The 20,425-nt window shown below is 53.6% G+C and overlaps 1 protein-coding gene across 2 annotated transcripts in view; it reads right to left on the bottom strand.

The window, feature by feature from the left end:
* LMO1 (LIM domain only 1) overlaps positions 1–19,083 on the bottom strand; it is a 41,249-nt gene extending 22,166 nt beyond the window's left edge. The window contains exons 1-2 of one of the 2 annotated variants that reach the window (XM_043580570.1): positions 18,954–19,083; positions 14,216–14,475 (exon numbers count right to left, since the gene is read on the bottom strand). In XM_043580570.1, coding sequence (XP_043436505.1) covers positions 14,216–14,240 — 25 coding nt within the window. In that variant the 5' untranslated portion in view covers positions 14,241–14,475; positions 18,954–19,083. The remainder of the gene's footprint in view (positions 1–14,215; positions 14,476–18,953) is intronic. The other variant, XM_043580571.1, reaches the window with a different exon arrangement.
* Between the last annotated feature and the right edge of the window lie 1,342 nt (positions 19,084–20,425).

A 20,425-nucleotide genomic window follows, 5' to 3' on the forward strand; every position in this document is an offset into this window, starting at 1 on the left:
GAGAGTCAGCTCACTGCACAGGCAAGACCTTGTTTCATTTGTACCACATGGAGGTGCCCTGAGACACGAATTCTGTTCTTCTCAGGGCCTACCTTAGCTATATATAATTGGGGAGTAGACTATATTAGACGCAGACAAGGTAGAAATACTTAGCTCTGTCCCAGAATCAGCTTTCATGGAAGCCAGTCTGAGAGACAAAACTGGCCCAGAGCTAGGAGGCCAAGAAACTCTTTACAGAAAGATCACATGAGGCAGAGGGGTTAGGAAATGGCCCATGGATGGCTGGGCAGGTCTGGACTGGCTGCTTTTCCCCATCCTGGTATGCTCCTGCTTGCCTCAGGCCCACGGGCTTCAGGTCGTTCCTTTGGAACCTGGAAAGTCAGGATCTTGGTCCAGTCATGAGGAAGCAATAGAAGAGCAAGGGTAGGGTCAAAGGAAGCCTCAGGCCAAAGACAGGCAGACAAGCAAGGGCCTCTGGGACAGAGGTAGGTTAGGACAGGTTTGGAGCCAGGTCCTCTAGTCTGCCTTCCTTCAGGCTCAACTCCAGAAGTTCAGGCCCGGCTACTGGCAACCAAGAGGCTCTAGCCTGGATCTTCATCACTGGGAGACCTCAGATGAGCCATCACATTCCAAGGCCACACTTCTAGTCATGCCCTCTACCCTTTTTTTCCTGGACTTCAACTGCGTCCTCTCTTAACCATCCAGACCCCCATTTGCACCCCATCACCTCACATGTGCAGACTGCAGACTCGGAAGGAAATGGAGGAAATGGGAGGAAATGGAAGGAAACAGAGAGGGAGGGAGGGAGGGAGGGAGGAAGGAAGGAAGGAGCAGGGAGCAGTCTGATGCTGGAGGGGTGGGGAGCAGATACTCTGGGAAGCTCAAAAGGAAAAATGCTTCCCCCTCACATTATGCATTGTCTTTTCTGCCCCTCTGATTTATTTTCCCCAGAGTAGCTGTGGTTTAATAATATATTTGGTCTTTGTCTCCGGTTCTTGGCGCAGAGCTTCTAAAACCCTTGATTTTCCTGAGTGATAGGAATATCTTCTGTTATTCCTGAGGATCCCCTTCTAAGCCCACCTGCGTTTATGCTATTGAGGTGACTTAAGGTGAGGACTTCAGCCAGCCTCAGGATGGGGCTGGTCACCAGAAAGACCCAGCAATTAGAGGGCTGGGACTTTCAGCCCTGTGTACTGACAGACCTCCAGGAAAGACAGGGAGGGGGCTGGAGATTAAGCTTCAAAAAAACTCTTGAACAAAACTTGATGAGCTCTAGGTTGATGAATGCATCCGTGTGCCAGAAGGGTGATGTACCCCAGTTCCCCAGGGACAGAAGCTTCTGTGCTCAAGACCCCTCTCCCCAGACCTCACCTTATGTACCTCTTCATCTGTAGCTTTTATAGTAAACTGGTCAGTATAAGAAAGTGTGTCTCTGAGTTCCGTGAGCCATCCTGGAAAATTCTCTAACTTGAGGAGGGGATCATGGGAACTCTGATTTAGAGCAGGCCTGCCAGAAGTATAGATGACATCCTGGATTTGTGATTGGCCTCTGAAGTGGGGACAGTCTTGTGAGACTGAGCCCTTAATCTGTGGGAGCTGATGCCAGAGAATGTCAGAACTGAGTTAAATTGTAGGACACCTAGTCGGTGTCCATTGAGAACTGGAGAACTGCTGGGTGGTGTTGGAAAACATACCAGAGCAGTACAAACAATCTTAATAAAGTGTAACTCTATCCTCTCTCTAGAACACAGCAATCCTTGTGATCTTCTCTGCTCCTCTCCAACCTCTTTCACCTGTTCGTTCGTTCATTCATTCGTTCATTCATTCACTATTCACTTAATAAGTATTTGCTTAGCATCTGCTACTAGGAACTAGCCCCTAACACATATATTTTGATAATAATTATACTAACATTAATGATTTTTCATCAAGAAAGTAGTTCTTAGTGAGCTCTATTAAGTCAATTTGATTCCTTGATCAATTTTCTATTCACTAGCGTTAAACCAAGATCTGCCCCCCCTTTCCTGTTTTTATTTCACTAGAATTCTTTTTTGTTTTTTATTTTCCTAGCACTTAAAAAAATTATTTTTTCAACAACCTTACTGGAATTATTTTTATTGGGATTGATTATTATTAAGTTTGAAGTGACTATTTGGTTCATGATCAGTTTTTGGCTCATATTAAATCTTATGAACTAGAGCTTTTGACATGGTTGAGATTTCTTTTGTGGTAATTACTTCTACCAAAAAATCTTTCCTGAGCCAACTTTGGCAGATCTAAATTTTGTCAGGAAGATTTGATTCCTCCATCAAATCTTAGTCAATAACATATTTTGCCAGGTGCGATCTTAACTGCTGCCAGTTTTGCTTTGTGTTAATTATTTCAACCAATTTTTATTTTTTTTTCCCGGGATCATATTTTTTAGTTGTTACATTTTCAATAATATTAATAAGATGTTATTCTCACATGTAAGGCATATTTTGGCACTTATCTGATAAAAAATTCTGGGGATCAAAGAGCAGTGTGAAAACATCCAGGGGACAAAAAGACAGGTGACACTCTGTACTTGGGCTGACTACCAGGTCAGAACCCTGTACCTGTGGGAGACCTGTCCACTGCCTTTTGCTCCTCCAGAGCCCTAGCCCCTGCCAAGACACCTCACAGATGGAAAACAGCTTCTGGCTTGAGTAAGAACCGTTGACTGCTGGAGACAGCCTCTAACTGACAAGCAAAGAGATGGAGTATAGCCCCGGCATCCCATCGTGGGCTGGAGGCAGCCTCTGCTGGGCCTCAGACTTTTCTACTCAGAAAGTATCTTAGAGACATTCAGCTGAGAGAGGGAATAGATGCTTCTTGGTGCCTTAGTTTCCCTGCCATAAAAGGAGGTAACTAACCAGGATCCCTTCAGGCCTGAGGCTGTGACTTGTGTTCACTGGCCTCCAGGCTCTGGGCTTGCTTCAGGGGTCCCCTCTGCCTCTTAGTTGTGGATCTGCCCGGGAACAGCTGGAAACCAGACCATCCACCTGGATTCAAATGTGGCAAGACCAAGTATGGAGGGCTGGAGGCCAGAGATGTCCTCGCCTGGAATCTCTACTTCTCTGACCCCAGGACACCAAAGAAAAAGCAACCTTGTCAGGATGGTTTCTTGCTCCTGGCCTTGGCCTCAAAACATTCGTTCCCCACAGTTATGTCTCCATACACAGTGCCACTAGGCATCAAGCTGCCAGCAGCCCCTGCAATGTAAATAGTGAAGCACAGACCCAGAGGGTGGAAGAGGCCAGTCCGTGGACATAGTGTGAGTTGGGGACAGAGCCAGGCTATGGGTGCAGAAGTCCTGGCTCGGCCCTGTGCTCCAGCTCATAGGACAGCCTCCTCTAGTCCTGCTCCCATGTGAAGAACTCTTCAAGTGGTCTCCACCCAGGCTGCCCCAAAGATGCTGCCCCCCCCTGGCCTGGCAACAGCCCGGGGGAGGTTGAGGCCGTCAGTCCAATAGCCTCAGAAAGACTGGCTCAGGAGGAACCACCCTCACCTCCTCCCAGAGTCACCACTGAATGAGAAGAGAGGCCCTTAGGTAATGAACAGCTGCTCTGTAGGCTCCTAGTGGCCTCAGCAAACTTACCATCTGTCAAACAAGGAATCCAGAGGTTTCCATCCCTAGCCCTGGTCCCTGTGTGTGCTTACATTCAGTGCTACTGCCTCTTACCACTCAGGTCAGGGAGGCCTAGGAGTGTCTTTACCACTACCTCCCCAAGCTTATGGCGGGCAGAGGCCTGGTTCTCATCTCAAGTCTGCCACATACCAACTTGCTGGGCTATCCTAGGCAAGTGTCTTTCCCTCTCTGAGCACAACCTCCTCCTCTGCAAAATGGGTCTAGTGTTTGATCTTCCAGACTCCCAAGGGAGCCGTGAAGATTAAGTGAAAGGCTTTGAGACATTTGTGGCTTTCCCGGGTGTGAGGTAGAGGCAATGGGCCTCCTGGGGATGGAGCTGATATTTCATTCTCTCTGGGGGCGGCTAAACTGTTGGACACCTGAGGCCTGAGATGCTGTGCCAGAGGCTCACCTCTCACAGTAGGCTGATTTCTAACATGGTCCCAATGATCCCATTTTCTGATACCCATGCCCTTGTGTAATCCTCCCACCTCCTTGAGTATGAGCTGGACCTAGGGACTTGCTCCCAAGGAAGAAAATGCAGCCAAAGTGATGGAATGTCACATCTGTGATTAGACGTGTCACATCTTATAAAAGACTGTGAGCTACTGCTTGCTAGCAGACACTCTCTCTTGACGGCTTTAAGGAAACAAGCTGCCATGTTGGAGAGGCCCACGTGGCATGGAAATGAGGGCTGTCTCTGATCCACAGTCAGTTAGGAATGGGCCACCCCAGTCCAACAGCCCATGAGGAACCGAATCCTGCCAACAACCAAATAAGTGAATGGGAAAGCTCAATCCCCAGATGAATCGCGACATGAGACCACAGCCCTGGCCAACACCATAATTATCGTCTGTAAAAAAGACCCTGAGCAGAGGACCCCGCTAAGCTGCACCTGGTCCCCTGACCCATGGAAACCATGAGATTAAAAAATGGGTGTTGTTTTAAGACGGTAAATTGTGAAATAATTTGTTACGCAGCAATAGGTAGCTAATACACTACCTCACTGGCGTACCACACAGGGCAGGGACCTCTCCTCAGGCCAGAGAGAGGGGACCCTGAAGATCCATCCCAGCCCTATAATCCACGTTGCTGTGAGTTTCCCTATGGAGTCCAGTCCTTGCTGTGGAGTACTCGGGGGAGCCCAGAGGACAGAGCCCCCTTGCTTTCTGCTGGGCCGACCAGGAAAGCGGGCAGAGCTGACCCACCTCACCACGCTATAGCCCTAGGTCCTTTCCGAACAGCAATTCTCCTGAACCCCACGCATGTCTGGAGCAGAGTCAGTATTTCAAAGCACAACCACTTCCACTTTCTCCCCTGTTCCTCACTAAAACCTAAGGAAGGCTAGGGAACCGTACCAGTCATCTACAAGACCATCAGGAGCCTGGCCAACGGAAGCCTCGGCGGACCTAGCAGACGGTCTTAATCACACCTGTTTGACTAGTCGGAATTGCGATTACCATTTATCATTCAGAATCACTACACGGCAGAGGCAGGATCTGAACCCAGTCTGTGTGACTCAAAGCCCACGTGAGCTCCCCTTGTTTTACAAAAGGGAAAGCTGAGAAACAGGGCGCTCCAGCATCCGGATGGCACCCGCAGGCAGTCCCCTGCATAGTCCTTCCCAGACACCAGGGATCAGGAATTGGGCCTTGTAAAGATTCAGGGAAGGGAGAGACAGGACAAAGCAGGTGCTTGGGCCCGAGCGGCGGCCACTTACGTGGGAAGACTGGGTCTCCGTCCCCTCTCTATCAAGTCATCACACTAACGGGTGAGGCTGAGTTATTAAACCTCCCTTCTGGGGTGCCACACAGGTTTTCTCTACTGAGACTCAGAGCGGAGGGGTGGCTGCTCCCGCCACACAATATTAAAATGTCAGGAGTTTAAGGCCTGCGCTGGTTGAGTCATAAGTTATCAGCACCCAGTGAGGGCCGACAGAATGCCTCCCTTAAATTATTAAGCAGAAAGCGTCAGACTGTAATATTTTGCTAAACCAAAGTACAGACACAGACAAAGATGTCATTTCAATATTTGAAACCAGCAAGTTTAATTTAAAATAAGAGCAAACCAATAAGCTCAGAACATAGTGGCGTGTGAGAGGAAAATTATACTGTGAGAGGAAAAAAAGTGGAAGGACTTAAGAAATTTATAAAAGTAATCTCCAAGTGGAAATTAGAAATCAAGGCCTAGAAACAGAATAACACAAAAGAAATATTACTGTCCACTTTCTAAATCAATATAACACTGCTCCACGCCGGAATTACCATGGTAACTCAAGTAAAAAGAATCAAGCAATTCTTATTATTTCAAAATAAAATCACAGCCTGAAGCCTGGGTTTTATTACAACCACTGATAGATCGCTGGCTTGTATTTATCTGAAATATTGCTTTTCAATCAGCTGGTTTATGAATGTACACAGGCCTCTCACCAGCCCACTTACCGCCCCGTTTTGAGGTGAGGGGCTAACCAATGAATTGATTCCTGCCTGACTGCATCTGCATACACGCCCAGGCTGGAGTCAGCCCTGGTAACCACGGAGCTTCTCACCCCTTCCAACCATCCAGGGGCACTGCAGGGCAGAGTGGAAAAGCCAGAGAAGGCAGCGGGGGCTGACCTCATTGTGGTTCCCCTTCAGGCTTGCCGCCTCCAATGGCAGCCCCGAAAAACCACCCAGACAGCCAGCTTCCCTCACCTTGTCCCCAGGCATCCTGGCTGGCTAGAACACCAGCTGGCTCCACCTCTTCTCCCGTGAACCCTCCCTGGGTGTCCTTCTCCCCCAGCTCCAAGTCTGTCAGTTGGAACAGGGAGGCAGCCGAGCGCAGAGAAGGATGGCACACTCTGTAGTCAGATGGCCTGAACTCAGGCACTTGCAGGTGGGGGACCTGCGACCAGCTAGCTACACAGTCTTTTTGGATGGCGGTTTTCTCATCTGTGAAATGAGGATAATACGAGCAGCTCTTTCTAGGGTGGTTCAGGGTATTATGTGAGATCTTACGTGGGAGATGCTTTGGTGGACTGAGTACAGAAATGACCCCAATTCTCTACTCCTCCTGCTGGTATGTATGCACACCCTTTGTAATGTGAGTCTCTACCTCTTTCCTTTAAGGGCAGAATCTGACCACCCCAACCCAGTCCCTGAACTTGGGCTGGCCTTGTGATTTATTTTGGCCGACAGAATGTGGCAAAAGCGAAACCTGTCGGAACCAAACCTCGGCCTCAAGAAACCTTGTAGACTTCCACTCTACCTCCTGACCTGTCTCTGCCATGAAAACAGGCTGGAAGGGCTTGCTGGATGATGAGGGACTTATATCCCTGGTGTCCAGTGGATCGGCTATCTGCCAGGCATGAGAGAGTTCAGTTGAGACCCGAGAAACTGCTCAGCCAAGCCCAGCCCAAATCACTGACCTACAGATTCAAGAGCCAAATGGATACTTGTTGTTTTGAACCTCTGAGTTGGGGGTGGTTGGTTACGCAGCAATGACTTACTAACACACACACAGTGCACAATGCCTCACTTTCAAGTAAGGGTTCAGTAAAACAATAGCAAGTGTGTTTCTATGACTCCTGAAGACTGAGAAGCTGCAGCCAAAGAGATCAGACTGTAAGCTCTGCACAAAGCAATGTTGCTCCAGAGGCATGAGGCTTCCTGGTTTATCAAGTGTGTACATGGACGTTATCGTTCCCATTCTAGAGACATGAAAACTGAAGCCCAGTAAATTGTCTGAAGTCACATAGCAGTCAGCTGGGACCTAGCACGCAGGTCTCCTGAATCAGGCTGTACTCGAAGACAGCAGGCCACTCAAGACAGCTCAGTCCGGAAGAGGCAGGAGTTAGGAGCCAGTGACCCACTCTGACCCGGCAGGCCTGCACTCTGAGGCATCTGCCCCTGCAACCTAGACCAGCCTACTCACTCCTGTCACATCACCTGCCTTTAATTTGAATCAAGTTGTGTCAGCCACCATGGACTCCTGCCTTAGACAAAACACAAAATAAACACACTCCAACAAGAGACTAGCTTGTTGCTAGGTAGGGTGGATGCGACTCTGAGCATGGCTTGGAATGGTCTGTAAGAGGCTCTGACCACCTGTAGGCTCCTGCAAGGTCATCTACAGGGGAAAGGGCATGCCAGGCAAGGGTAACAACATGAACAAGAACACAGTGGTAAATGCCGGAGTCCGCCTGCAACACAAAAGCAGAGCGAATACCTTAGCCCCGCATTGGACAGCTAGCGTGGCGGAGGGTCTCAGGCATCATGTCAGGATAGCAGAGGCTGGGTTCCTGGTTGTAGCAAGAACCAGGAGAAGGATGCTAGGTGGGATGGGAGAATGGCAGTGGCAGAAAAGAAACAGGTGGGTCCAGAGCCCCAGATGAATGCAATCCAGGGGTGTGCTGATAAATACTTAACAATTGGCTCTCTGAGAAAAAGCCCTTATTTGTATGGTTTGCCGATTTCCACGGTGTTAGTACTCCCACCATGGCTGATTTCAAGCTATCAACCTGATGCCACGGAACTCAGAGTTGGGAAGAGATGTGTAGGCCAGTGCAAGTTGGCTCCACTGGTGTGGTCCTATCCTGAGTGCAGACCTGTCAGGAAAACTCACCCTAGCAATACCATGAAGAGTTAAGCGTGAGGGTGGGAGGATGTCCTGCATGCCTCCGTGTCCTTCAATTATAGACAGGGCAGGTAGGATGGGGTACATGCCATATGCACCTTTGGGGTACTCTGGTCCATGAATGCCCAGGCCAGGTTAGAGCCCATCAGCACATGCCAGGAGGACTTCCATTTGAGGACAGAATCGTGTCCTGTGGGCTGTTGGCAGGCTGGCTGGGGCCACGACTGGGATGCTCAGGCACCCGGTGCCAGTATAGCTGATGTCTCACCTAGTCAGAGTTTTCTACCACCTCATCATGCCTTGGAGAGAGGGTCAGAGGTCATGGAAGCTGGGCACAGAGCTCAGAAAGGTGCTGAAGCTCTGCGCTCCCTACAGAGCCCTGGGCAACTCTCCTGCCCATTTTCCTCAACTGTCCCCCTATAAATGGATGGGCTTGCAAAGAGTGGTCTTGAAGGCTTCTTCCTACAATGCTACCTGCCTTGGAGATCTGGACAGTGGTAAGTAGTGAAGACAGCCTGCCTCCTGGATGGCAGGGATCAATGGCTATGATGGGTAAACTGGAAGAGGGAGAGTGAGTGAACAAGGCACCAAATCGGGGGCCAGATTATTTGATCATACTCCAGCTGTGTGGAGAACACTTCCCACAGGCATGAGGCCTCCTGGTTTATCAAATGTATACACGGATATTATCTTATTTAATCCTCATTAACAACCCAACCATTTAGACATGGTTGTTCTCATTGTGGAGATGAGATGGTATGGAGGCAAAGCAACCTCAACATCAGGTGGGCATGGAACACAAAACCACAGTGGGCACGTTGGACCTGCACAGCTCAGCAGAATGGTGGAGGCAGCAATGAGCCCAGTGGTGCCTGGCACACTGGAGAACCAATGCCCTTTTCCTCTACCTTCCTTCCTAACTCCTTCCAATCTCCTAGCACCCCTGATCAGGAGTTCCTCTGGTCCCTGGAGGTGGATCTGAACAAGAGCCTTGGCCTGCTGGCTACTTATGGGCAGGTCTGCCCTGGGTGGATATAGCTCTGGAGGGGGCCCGCATTTGGTGGGGACCCCAACATGGCTTGGGTCGTGTCCCTGGGAGCCTCTCCAGCTCCGTCTCCTGCTCAGAGAAGGCCTGGTCTGTCCAACCATGGCCACTTCTCAACTCTGGCAGCCAGGTGCCCGCGGCCCACTGCTCTGAGGCCGAACCTCATGTTCCTCTGCCCACGACCACAGAGGGGTAGCCGCCAATGCTTGCTGGCAATCATTCATCTGTTCCAAGGGAGAGAGACCAAAATAGATCTCCTCTTGGTCCTGCTCACAAATGGGGCCTGCTGGGAGGCTCCTTAAATGGAAGTGGGTGGGGCAGCCACCTGGTCTGACTCTGGGACACTGGCTGGGGTGGGGAATCAATTCTCTGAGGGATGAAAGGCAGGCCCAGGTTCTAGGAAAATGCGCACTTCCATGTGCTAAAAGCATCTTTGTGGGACATGTTCAGAAAGGGAGAGAGAGAGACCGTAAGAGAGACAGGCAGCTCCTGCAGCGACAGAGGCCAAGTGAGCGGCCACGTCAGCGCCAAGCCCCGGCACGTAAAGGGTGAAGCTTTTAGGCGAGCAGCGGCCAGTGATCTCAGCTTCCCCCAGTCCTAATGCTCCTGAAAGGCTCTCTCCCACTCCCTGTAATTGGGCATCAGTAGTTAATGCAGTATTGACTGCATTACACGCTCCCGTGCCTCCCCTCACTAATGCCAATTGCATCACCTTGTACAGTCACCGGCTTGCTTAGCCAATAGCCGTTAAAAGCAATCCAAATCATGAATCATATGGGAAACTTTTAGCAAGACACTGCCATCCAAGGAGACAATTTACAGTTGAGTTAATCTGGGTACATTAGCGAGACATGGATTCTGGACGACAGACCAATTTATGTTGTTTCCCTGTCCCCCACCCCCCCCTTAGTGCTCCATGTGGGCAAATGAACGGAAGAGCAGGGAACAGAGAAATGCACCTGCTTCTTTACCCAAGGCTCTGGGAGGGGGTGAGGGAGACCCATCTTTACAGGCTCTCTGCCTGGCTGAATTGGGGCAGGAAGGGTAAGCAGCTGTACATGCTGCTCAAGATTTGTGAAGCCTTGTTTTCAGCAGCAAGGAGGTAGCTGCAGCCGGAGCTGGCATGGGAGCTACAGATGGAGACCCTTCTCTTCTAGGCACCAGGCAAGTGTCAGGCCTGGGCCCCATGCTACTGGCCTCACAAGGCCTTTACCAGTCCTCAGTAGGCACCAGTATCTCCTGGACTCTGACTTCCTGCTGACTCACTGGGGTCTCTGGCATGGAACAGCACCAGGGCCCACTCCCTGCCTCCATCTCTGGGGCCAGGAAGGTCCTGGCCACACTCTGCTAGGAGAGACCCCCAAGGACTCTTCTCAGTCCAGAGCGTGATGGGCTATCCCAGGAGGCCTTGCCAATGGCTGAGCAAAAGCTGGTCAGTACCCAAGAATAGCCAAGAGCCTGCCCTGGTGGATCAACCAGGTCCACTGTGGAGGTCACACTCATAGTGGTCATTAACAATTGAAGACTCGCTGTCTGGCCCTCCTCAGTCCAGCTCCACTGTCCTTAGGCAATTTCACTTATTAAAAATGCTCTAAGGATCATGTCTGGTGTTTAGTTCTCCAATTTGCCTGCTGTGCCCTGTGGTCACTCCAGTCTTCCGGCTGGGCCTTTGCAGAGGCAGCTTACCTGCCCTTCTCTAGCATGTACTTGGTCCAACACCCCCGAGAGGGTGCCCTCTGCATCCTCTCCTGCCCAGTCCCCCACAACCCAAGGCTCTCAATGCTCCTGGGGCTGCTGGACCCTCTGCTGCCTGCCTCTACTCAAGGGTCTCTTCTCCAATGGCCTGAGGGCTAATCTGACTCTCTGTGCTCAGAGCTCCCTTTGCTCTCCTAGATTGCAAGCCTCTCCGGAAGGCCCGCAGCCTAGTGCCAGCTCAGGCACAGGTGCCAGGGAAAGAAGGGCTGTTTCTCCGGGAAAGTTGGAGCAGGGCTTCCTTTGCTGACAGGCAGGCCCGACGGCATTTAGAAAGCCTGGACCCTGAGTTCCAGTAAAGTGGAGATGGCTAGGCCAAGAGCAAGCGTCCAAATGAAAGCAATTAATCTTAAAACCAGAAGTTTAACCATTTGCAAAACAGATCTTTCCTCTCTGTGGTGGCCCTTCACTGCTCGACCTAATGGATTACTTTATTAATAATGCACTGTGCTTAAAAGCAAAAAAAAAAAAAAATTTTTTTTCTGACGATTCAATACTTCAGAAAGTCTCTTAAACCCGTTGCTACGGCAAAGCGATTGATATTTTATTATCTTTCAGAAGTGCAACATGAAAGCCCCGCAGCCCAGCAGAGCAAGAGCTTTGGTCCTTGGTAGCTGGCAGACCTGACTTCAACCAGAGGAGCCCCAGCCCCTTCCAACAAGATGCTGTCAGGTGGAGAAAAGGCATTGGGGGTGGTTAATAAGGGCCCGAGTCCCTGCTGCAGCCAGACAAAGGGTGCAGTGCTGCATCCCTGAGGGACATGCTTCTTGGGGGCCCTGGGGGCCAATGCTGCCACCCAGCTCACAGGGCCACCTGCTGAAAGGGGTAAGTGCCAGGAAGAAATTAGGCAGCAGGCACAGAGGGGCAGGTGAGCGGATCTAGAGTCTTTCTTCCTTCCCCTACTGATGGTGCCACCCGCAGGGGTTCTTGGAATTGGAGGAGGCCAGACTCTAATATGAAGTAGAGGGGAGATTTACAAGCAGGAAGATTGCTTTTGGAGGACACCTCTGGGCTGGGCAGGACAAGAATCAAATGGCTCCTCAGGGCACCAGCTGTCTACTTTCCTTGTGCTGTTATGGGCCCCCAGAGCTCAGTGGTATGAACTGTAGTGGGCACCACACTGCTTAGACTGGACAGAGAAGGGGACCAGGGGGCATCCTGAGCTCCCCTCTGCAGATCTGGTGGAGACTAGGGGAAACACATATGCCCAAGGTGGTTGAGGTGCACTGCAGTCTGGAGGCAGGAGACTGGCTAAAATGACCTCCAGATATCTATTCCCATTCAGGGCTCATCTGAAAATCTTGAGTATCACAGAGCTCAAAGGAAATCTGGGATGCCTGCACAGGGCACTACCTAGGTGGCAGTGGTGGAGGTCACCTTGTCCCACGAGAACAATCTCCCTAAGGCCTCCCAAGGATAGGGCCTGGGTGTTTTCGATTTCTGGCTTGGGCCTGAGGAGCCAAGCATGCCAAATAACCATGGCTGAAGACATACCTTGATTTCCACATGCTTTCCATCATGAGAGTACCTCCAGACACCAAGGAACGACCCTCTGCACTATCTTCTGCAAGCCCCTCATTTTACCAAGAGGGAAAGTGAAGGCTAGATATGGGCACGACAAAAAGCCTCCTCCCTCCTGGCCTGCCCTGACCCGGTCCCTTCTCCGTTTCGTTACATAGACCTGTAGAAGCCCAGTCCTATGACGGCCCACATGGGGATCCTGGAGAGAAGTAGAGCATACTAGAGATGGAGGTTACATCCATCCCAGCCAGACCCTAGCAAATACATTCTTTTGGCCAGAAACACTTAGTTCCCCCTTGCCTCTCTTACTACATACATGCTGAGAAATAGCCTTCGTGGGCTTACTGGCCACAAGGCTCCTCCACACGCGACTCTCAGACCAGACCCTTTAAATGCCCCTCCCTGATGAAGGTCTTAGAGGCGGTGGGGAGGCTAGGAGCATCAGCATGTGGTAGCAGCAAAGGGCACACCCTGTGTGAGTGTGACCTTGAGCAAGTCACTGAACTTGGAATTTTAACTAAGTGACCATGTCAACACCACCACTGACCTGGTGGGCAGAGGGCCCAGGCCAGTAAAGACTCACTAGCAGAAGGTCAGAGAATGGCCACCATGGTCAATCAAAGAGGATTCCTGCTGACACACAGCAAAGCCACCTTCTCAGTTCCTTACCAGAAGTCAGGTGACAGCAGGGGTGCCAACAATTACATACTAATCTCCCTACAACACCAACACACCAGGCAACCCTCACCTATAGGGCAGGGGGGCCTGGGCCAGCCGGGGAACTGCTACTCTTTGGACACTGGGTACTCCGTTTGGGTCACAGGGCACCCGCTTGGTTTTACCCTCAAGCGCAACGGGTTCTCCAACCTCTCCTAAACATACCAGGACACACACTGCAGGGCACTACCAGTCAGGAAGGCTTTGGGGTATGTGGGACCACCTTCTAGAGGCTTCCAGCAACCCTGGCCCCCTCTGTTCTGACCTCTAGGGCGCACTGGGACTCTCGACCACAGCAGGTCATGGCACTGTTGCCGGCCGCTCCTGCAAGAGTACTACTGGCCGGTGGCGGGACACTTGCTTCCTCTGGGCCAAACTCCCGCCTCCGCGCCCGGGGATGGGGAGATAGTGGGCCACTACTTGAGACGTCTGTCTCCCCGAGGGTCCAGCCGGCCTTCCCTTCGCCCGCCGGGCACCCAGGGGCAAGCAGGGTCTTCCCGCGCGCCCGCTGGCCGCAAGCTCTGGCGTCCGATTCTCCCGAAGCCCCTGATTTGCCCGCCGCTTCTCCCCTCTCGGGTTATGCGGCCGGCGCAAGGGAGATGGCTGCGGTGAGAGGAGCGGCCGCAAAGACGAAACGCCGCGCGCGGAGCGCCACTGCGCCGAGATCCGAGGGGACCCGAGCCTGCACGCGGCCCCGCAGAGCAGCACGCGGCCGGCGCACAGCCCTCCCGCCCCGGGCTCACTCACCCCTCCCCCGGCCCCACCTGGCCGCCCCCGCCCCTCTCCCCCCGCGCGCCGCCCGCCCGGGAAGCCCTGCACCGCCCGGCGTGTGTGAGCCAGCGTCCCGGCGTGTGCTCCCGCGCGCCGCGGCGGGGGGCCAAGGGGTGCGGGGCGTCGGTCCCCCGCCCGCCACCTACCGTCCTCCTTGTCCAGCACCATCATCTCGGGCGCTCCGTGTCCAGCCGCAGCTCGGCTCGGCCGGGAGAAGGGCGCCGACTCCGGGCGCGCTTCGGCGGGGCAGCCGGTCCTCGGGCGGCGAGCGGGCTCTAATTACCCGCTTGTCCGGCTCTTAACCTAGATTGCACTCAGCTAGAATTACATTCAGGAGTGAAGCACTTCGCAGATACAAAAGCAGTCTCACCTACTTTTGTGCCTCAGAATTGCAAGGAACTACGAACTGCAATTTAAAGAGGGGGGGGAGAGGGAGAGAGAACAGGGAAGAGAGGATCAGAGCCGTTTCTTTGATTCTCACCTTCTAAATGGCTCAATTTGCCCAGTATAATCTGTCTTAATGTAATTGCATTTGATAGCTCATAACCCTGGCTCTGGCAACGACACAGCTTTCAGCCTCATAAAGTGTTTTCCCCTCGGATTTAATCTGAATCTCAATCTAAAATTATATTCAAAGAGATGGGGGAATCTCGGCGGCCGTCTCCCGCTGCCTTTCTCCCTCAATGTATGAGGTTTGCACTCCTGCTACTGAATAAATGCACACATTTCCCGAGGCCCCCCTCCCTCCTGGGTTAATGGGGAGTGGAGACGCGCGGGTGCCCGGCTCCGCAGCGCCACCTGGAGGTAGCTCGGCCCCAGCTCGGCGCGTGGCTCCGCGCAGCACCCAGGGTCCTCATCCCAGACCCTTGGTCAGGTGTACCACTCTTGTCTGTCACTCACACCCCCTCAGCCTTGGTTTCTGCCCCGGGCAGATCTTTCTCTGACCTCGTGCCCTCGCTTCCTACCTGCTCTGCCAGAGGCTTCTGGTTGCTTCCTGGGTTTTTGGCAAAGTTAACCCTCTGCAGGGTACAAATTCTCCCACTTTGAGTCTTAGGGCACCACCCTGACCCCAGCACCCCCCTCCCCTACCAGCAAGAGCATCCTAATTCCATAGGAAGTGGGATCCTGTCTCAGCTTCTCTCTGAACAAGCGCAGCACGGCCTTGAAGGTTTTTCTCATTGCACAACTATTTATTGAGCATGTATTATTATAAGACACTGGTGATACAGCAGTGAACAAAAGATTCCTGCTATTTAGGAATTGAAAATTCTTCCTCTGTAATAGAGGAGGCAGGAGGGAATACAGTGCCCATCTCCTCTCTCCTGAACCCTTCTTCTCTGCTAGTGTCCAGACTGCCTACTGCCTACTTTAGGAAGGCCACTCTTAAATACCAAGAGGTTTTTTTTTTGTTTTTTTTGTCTCGACAGTACCAAATTCCAGGAGGGGATGGAAATCTTAATGGATTTTTTTCTAACCCAAAGATGGCTTCGGATAGATGTGTCAGAGGCTCATCCCTGGCAGACACTTCTGAGGACTAGACCCAGGCAAGGAGAAGGAAGCCGAAGTCCCTGGAGGATCAAAGGACCGCCAGTTGGGATTTCATCCCATCTCTGCCTATTGCAAATGGTGGATCTTAGAAAATCACTTTATCTGGGCCTCAGTTTCCCTGTTTGTGTAGTGGGAGACATGTTCTGCTATCCCATGTTGCTGTGGGGATGAGTTAATGCATGTGAATGTGCTTTGTAAACTGTGGCGCCCCAACAGTGGGGGGACTCATTGGGTATAAATGAGACCTGGAGGCCAGGCTGTGCCCCTTAAGCCTTGGCAGACTGCAATGCAAGGTGCTTGACCGGGGTGGGGAATGGGGGAGCAGTACAGAGGCCCATCTTCCTCCATCCTAGGCAGGGAAGTCAGGCTTTGAGAAAACAGAAGAGGCTGCTTCTAATGAGATGCCTCATCCACAGCTCCGAGGGTTTCACTTTCCCCTTCATCTTGAATACTTAATCCTAATAGTCCTTGAGTATATTTGATGTTAAATATATCATTTTGCTCAGCCTCACTGTCCCTCAGGACTGCGAGCTTGATCTCTCCCCTGCCACCACAGCCAGAGCTATATCCCGAGGGTCTGAGGGAGGCTTTGGCACTGCTGCCACTGGCCCATTTAGTAACAACCCCTCACCCCAGCCTGAGCTGGGGGCCAGACAGTGTCACAAGCAATGGGCCTGACAGGCCGGCAAGGGCTAGGTTCTTGCTGTAGATGCCTCTGTGCTACCTGGAGGCATTAGCTCCACCAAGGCCGTGGCTTTATTCTCCAGTTCCAGGGCCCGCTTCTCCTCACTCTCAGGGTCTGGCCCTGACGCACAAACCAGGACTTGACTAGCTGGAGGCACTTTCCCACTCTTGTTCATGTGGTGTGCTGGCGACTCTGTCCCAACACAGCTCCCCCAAGACTCCAACGTGCCCAATTAGCAGCCACCCAACCAGCATCCCTCTGGGGAGTCAGGGGCCCTGTGCCCCAACTCAGGGACTGGAGCAGGCCTGGGGTGCTGAGCTAAAGAAGCAGGTAGGATAGATCAGCAGACCGGTGCTGTGTGTGAAGGGCTGCTCATGTCCATACACAGCTCTCTCTGCACGCTCTGTTGTCAGCACTGAGCTTCCACAGTGATCTGGAGAAGGGCCTCTGCAAAGACCTTCCCACTTTATAGAGCTACCCAGCAAGCCTTGGAGTAAGGTTTAGGTGACTTGAGCTTCTAGCCAGGAAGGGGCCTGCTGGGCTGACATAGTCAGACATGAGCCTCACCCTCATCCAGCAGCCAGCCACCCTCTCAGCGCATGGGGAATTGCTGGGTGCGCAGGTAACTCCTGTGCCCAGGCTTCCCCCACCTAAGCCGCCTCCAGGTCCAGAGGCACACCTGCAACACCAGAGTGGAATCCTCAATCCCTTGGGGGAGGTAGTGGGACTCCAACACAGTCCACAGCTGATGAGCATGTACTCTCAAGCCAACATTGCCAAGAGTGTTCCAGAATGTCCTTGAAATGCCTCTGAGGGCAGCAGAGGGAGACCAGTTGATTAACCCCCAGGTTATGGTGAGGAGAAAGGGGTTTCTACTGGCTGCCTTTCAAAGTTTTGGGCAGGTCCTAGCAGTTTGTCACTGCACCTGGAATGAAAGTCCTAAGGAAGGGTTCGTGCACTGGGTCGGTGTGTGTGTCTGTGTGTGTGTGTGTGTGTGTGTGTGTGTGTGTGTGTGTGTGTGTGCGCGAGCAGTGGAGGAGACTCTCTGCCTGAGGGCATGGGCAGACCAGATATTCCAGAACTCAGTGGAGGCTGTCAGATGTGCCTCAGCCCAAGGGCCCTGCTTCCAACACAGTGCAGCTGTCTCCAAGGTGGGGTTACAAGCTGGCTTCACAGGTGGTGCTCAGAAAGGTATTTGGAGTGAGAAGGGCCTCTTCCCTGTGGCCGCCACAGCTGACAGGACAGAGTGACCCTACAGATTTTGCAGCACAATCAGGATGCCTATTGGCCAAGTTCAGATGCCCTGCCCTGCCCCCTAAAAAGCAGTCCAAACACAGGAATTTGCAACCAGCTAGAGTGGAGAAGTACACAGTTGACAAACTTTCCTCTTTTGGTTTCTGGAAACCCCTCTAGGAAGCTGCAGTTATAATTTGTTAGGCCTTGTGGAAGCCTAGGCCAATTTTGCACACCAGAAAGCAGGTCTCTCCCACCCTCTTAATGAAGGCCAATCCACCCCTGCACAACAGCACTGAGAAGGTTGTGGATGTAGGCTGACCAACTGTCTTGGTTTGTCCCAGGACTGAGGGGTTTCCAGGATATAGGGCTTTCAGTGCTAAAACCAGATGGTTCTGGGTAAACCAGGACAGTTGATTACCCCAGGGTAAGATGGTAGGCTGGGACAAGGGACCAGTGAGGCCAGAGAGAAAGGCCAGGCAGCCAGACCCTTCCCTGCAGACCAGCAGCTGCCTCCCAGCCTCAAATTTCCCTGCCTCACGCTTCAGAGCTTCATCTCCCAGGCACTAAGGAACTGCCCTAGCCCCTGGGGAATGATCCCATGGGGGCAGCGTGGCTGTGCGTGCTCCCGCCAGACTGGCAGCTACAATGGGAAAGCTGTGAGTTGGACTCAGGGGTGGATCCAGATTTTTTGAGAGCCAAGCTTACTTATGCAATTTGGGGGCTGGGGTGCTCTTTAAGAAAAGGAATACAAGATTACTAACGCCAAATGACCACTGAAGGACTATGAAGCTTAAACTTCGTTAGCTTCAAGGTAAATCCGCCCCTGATATTCTGGATCTGGAGCCCTACCCTAGCCAGCAGGGCACCTCCCGACACGCTTGGCTGGGGGAACCCTGCCAGGGGTGAAGCAATGTCACCCATCCCGCAGCTATGAAGTTCCAGATCTGAGCGACCCCAGGAGCATGCCGGTTTGACTGTAGGTTCTCAGGGCATCCCCCTGGGGGAGCCGTTCCGCAGTCGGGTGCGGAAGGGGGGACGTGCAGACACCCACCCAGGGAGCCTGGGAGACCTGGGGGCAGTGGGCACTGCGGGGAAGCCCGCGGCGCGGGTCGCAGAGGCGCTCCCTGTGTCTGCGAGGCGGCAAGAGCCAGAGAGAAAGTTCCGGGCCAGAGCTTGCGGGGCTGGCGAGTCCGGGGCGGCCCGGGGGACTTCCCAACCCCGCTGAGGAACCCCGGGGGCTGAGCCCGGCACCCCGGCACACTCGCCCGCGCGCACACCCAGCGCCGCGCTTCCGGGAAGCGGCCAGGCGGCCCGAGCTGGCCGAGGCCGGCGCGGGGGGACGCTGCCTCCGCGAGGCGAGCGGGGTGGCCTCCGCAGGGCCCGCGCCGCCGCGGCCCTCGGCCCCGGGCACCTACCGTCCTCCTGGTCCAACACCATGGTCCCGCGATGGCTCCAGCCCGGCGTGGGCCGAGGACGCGGAGGGGCGCGCGGCTCGGACTCCGCGGCCGTCCGCCTGCGCTGCTCCCGCCGGCCCCGCGCGGGCTCCGCGCCCCGCGAGCGGCGGCCGGGGACGGGGGCGGGCGGACCGGCGCCGGCAGCTTAGCCCCGCGGGCAGGGAGCGCGGGAGGGCGTGCGCGTCCCGGGGGCGGGGGCGGGGGCGCGTCGGTCCGCCGCGGGGTCGCCGGAGCCGCGCGAGCAGCCGCTGCCCGGGCCGGGCCGGAGCCGCCGCCGCAGCCGCCGCGCGCCCGTTCTCCGTCCGCGCGGGCCGCGCTCGCCTCAGCTGAGTGCAGCCTGCGTTTCCCAGGGCCCCTCAGTTCCCCTGTTAATTAAATCAATTCATTATGCTCAGATCTGATTAGCGGCCCTTCCCCCCTTTGAATCAATTATTCAATACACAAACATAATTGCTTGGGCCAGAGGTGCCCGCCATTAGCTTATTTAACTCCAAGGACACTAATTACCCGCAGGGCACGGGAACTTTTCTCATTAATTCTGACAAAACACAAAAGCACAGCCAGAGTGTGTGCGTGTGAGCGACCGTGTGCGTGTGTGTGCGTGTGTGCGTGTGTGTGTGTGTGTGACCGCATGCCAGAGTGAGGGCTGCGCGGGGTGATGAGCAGCTGTGCGAGCCGAAGACGAGCCTGGGGGTGGCGGAATGTGTTGCGATCGCGGGTGGGAGTTTGAGTCTGTGGCCGCGCGGGTGTGAATGGGGGATCCGTGCGTGTGATGGTGAGGGACTGCATGAGTGCATCGGGCTGGGTGTGGCTCTGGGTCTGGGGACTGAGGGTTCGGGGTTGAGATCCAGCACAGGAATGGTGAGATTGTGGGTGTTTCTGTGCGTGACTTTGTGAACGTGACTCGGTGGCTACTGTGGTGAGCGCCCCATCTCCTTTCTGTTTTCATAACTGCCCCAGCATTGCCCGCTGCACACTCAAGCCCATGGGGTGTGAGTGCAGAACACTGAAGAGAAAATGAGAGGATCAGGAAGCGGTGGGTGCTGTTTGTGCACTGGTTGGGCTATGCTCCCCCCTCCCCCGCCAACCCCAACTACCCCCCCTCCCCACTCCGCCCCTGTTTTGAACCCCAGGTTCCCATTGCCCCCATCCTTGGCGCATCTCGGTACTGCCTCCTCCTCACCCCCGCTTTTATCCCACAGCCCTCCCAGCCTCTGCCCCTATTTCCACAGGTGCCTGACACCCAGGCACACCCCCACCGAACTCCACCCACCTTTTGCCTAGTTCTTCCCTCCTGTCTGCAAGGCTGAACCGAGGGTGTGTCTGTGTGGTTGACCAACTTCACATTTTACCTCCCAGGAAATCTCTATTGAGAGAGAGCCGGTATGAGAGCCCACAGAGGCAGGGACACAGAGGGTAATTGATTCCCCCAA

The sequence above is a fragment of the Prionailurus bengalensis genome, chromosome D1 (assembly GCF_016509475.1).
Source record: "Prionailurus bengalensis isolate Pbe53 chromosome D1, Fcat_Pben_1.1_paternal_pri, whole genome shotgun sequence".
In the NCBI taxonomy this organism is placed as follows: Eukaryota; Metazoa; Chordata; class Mammalia; order Carnivora; family Felidae; genus Prionailurus; species Prionailurus bengalensis.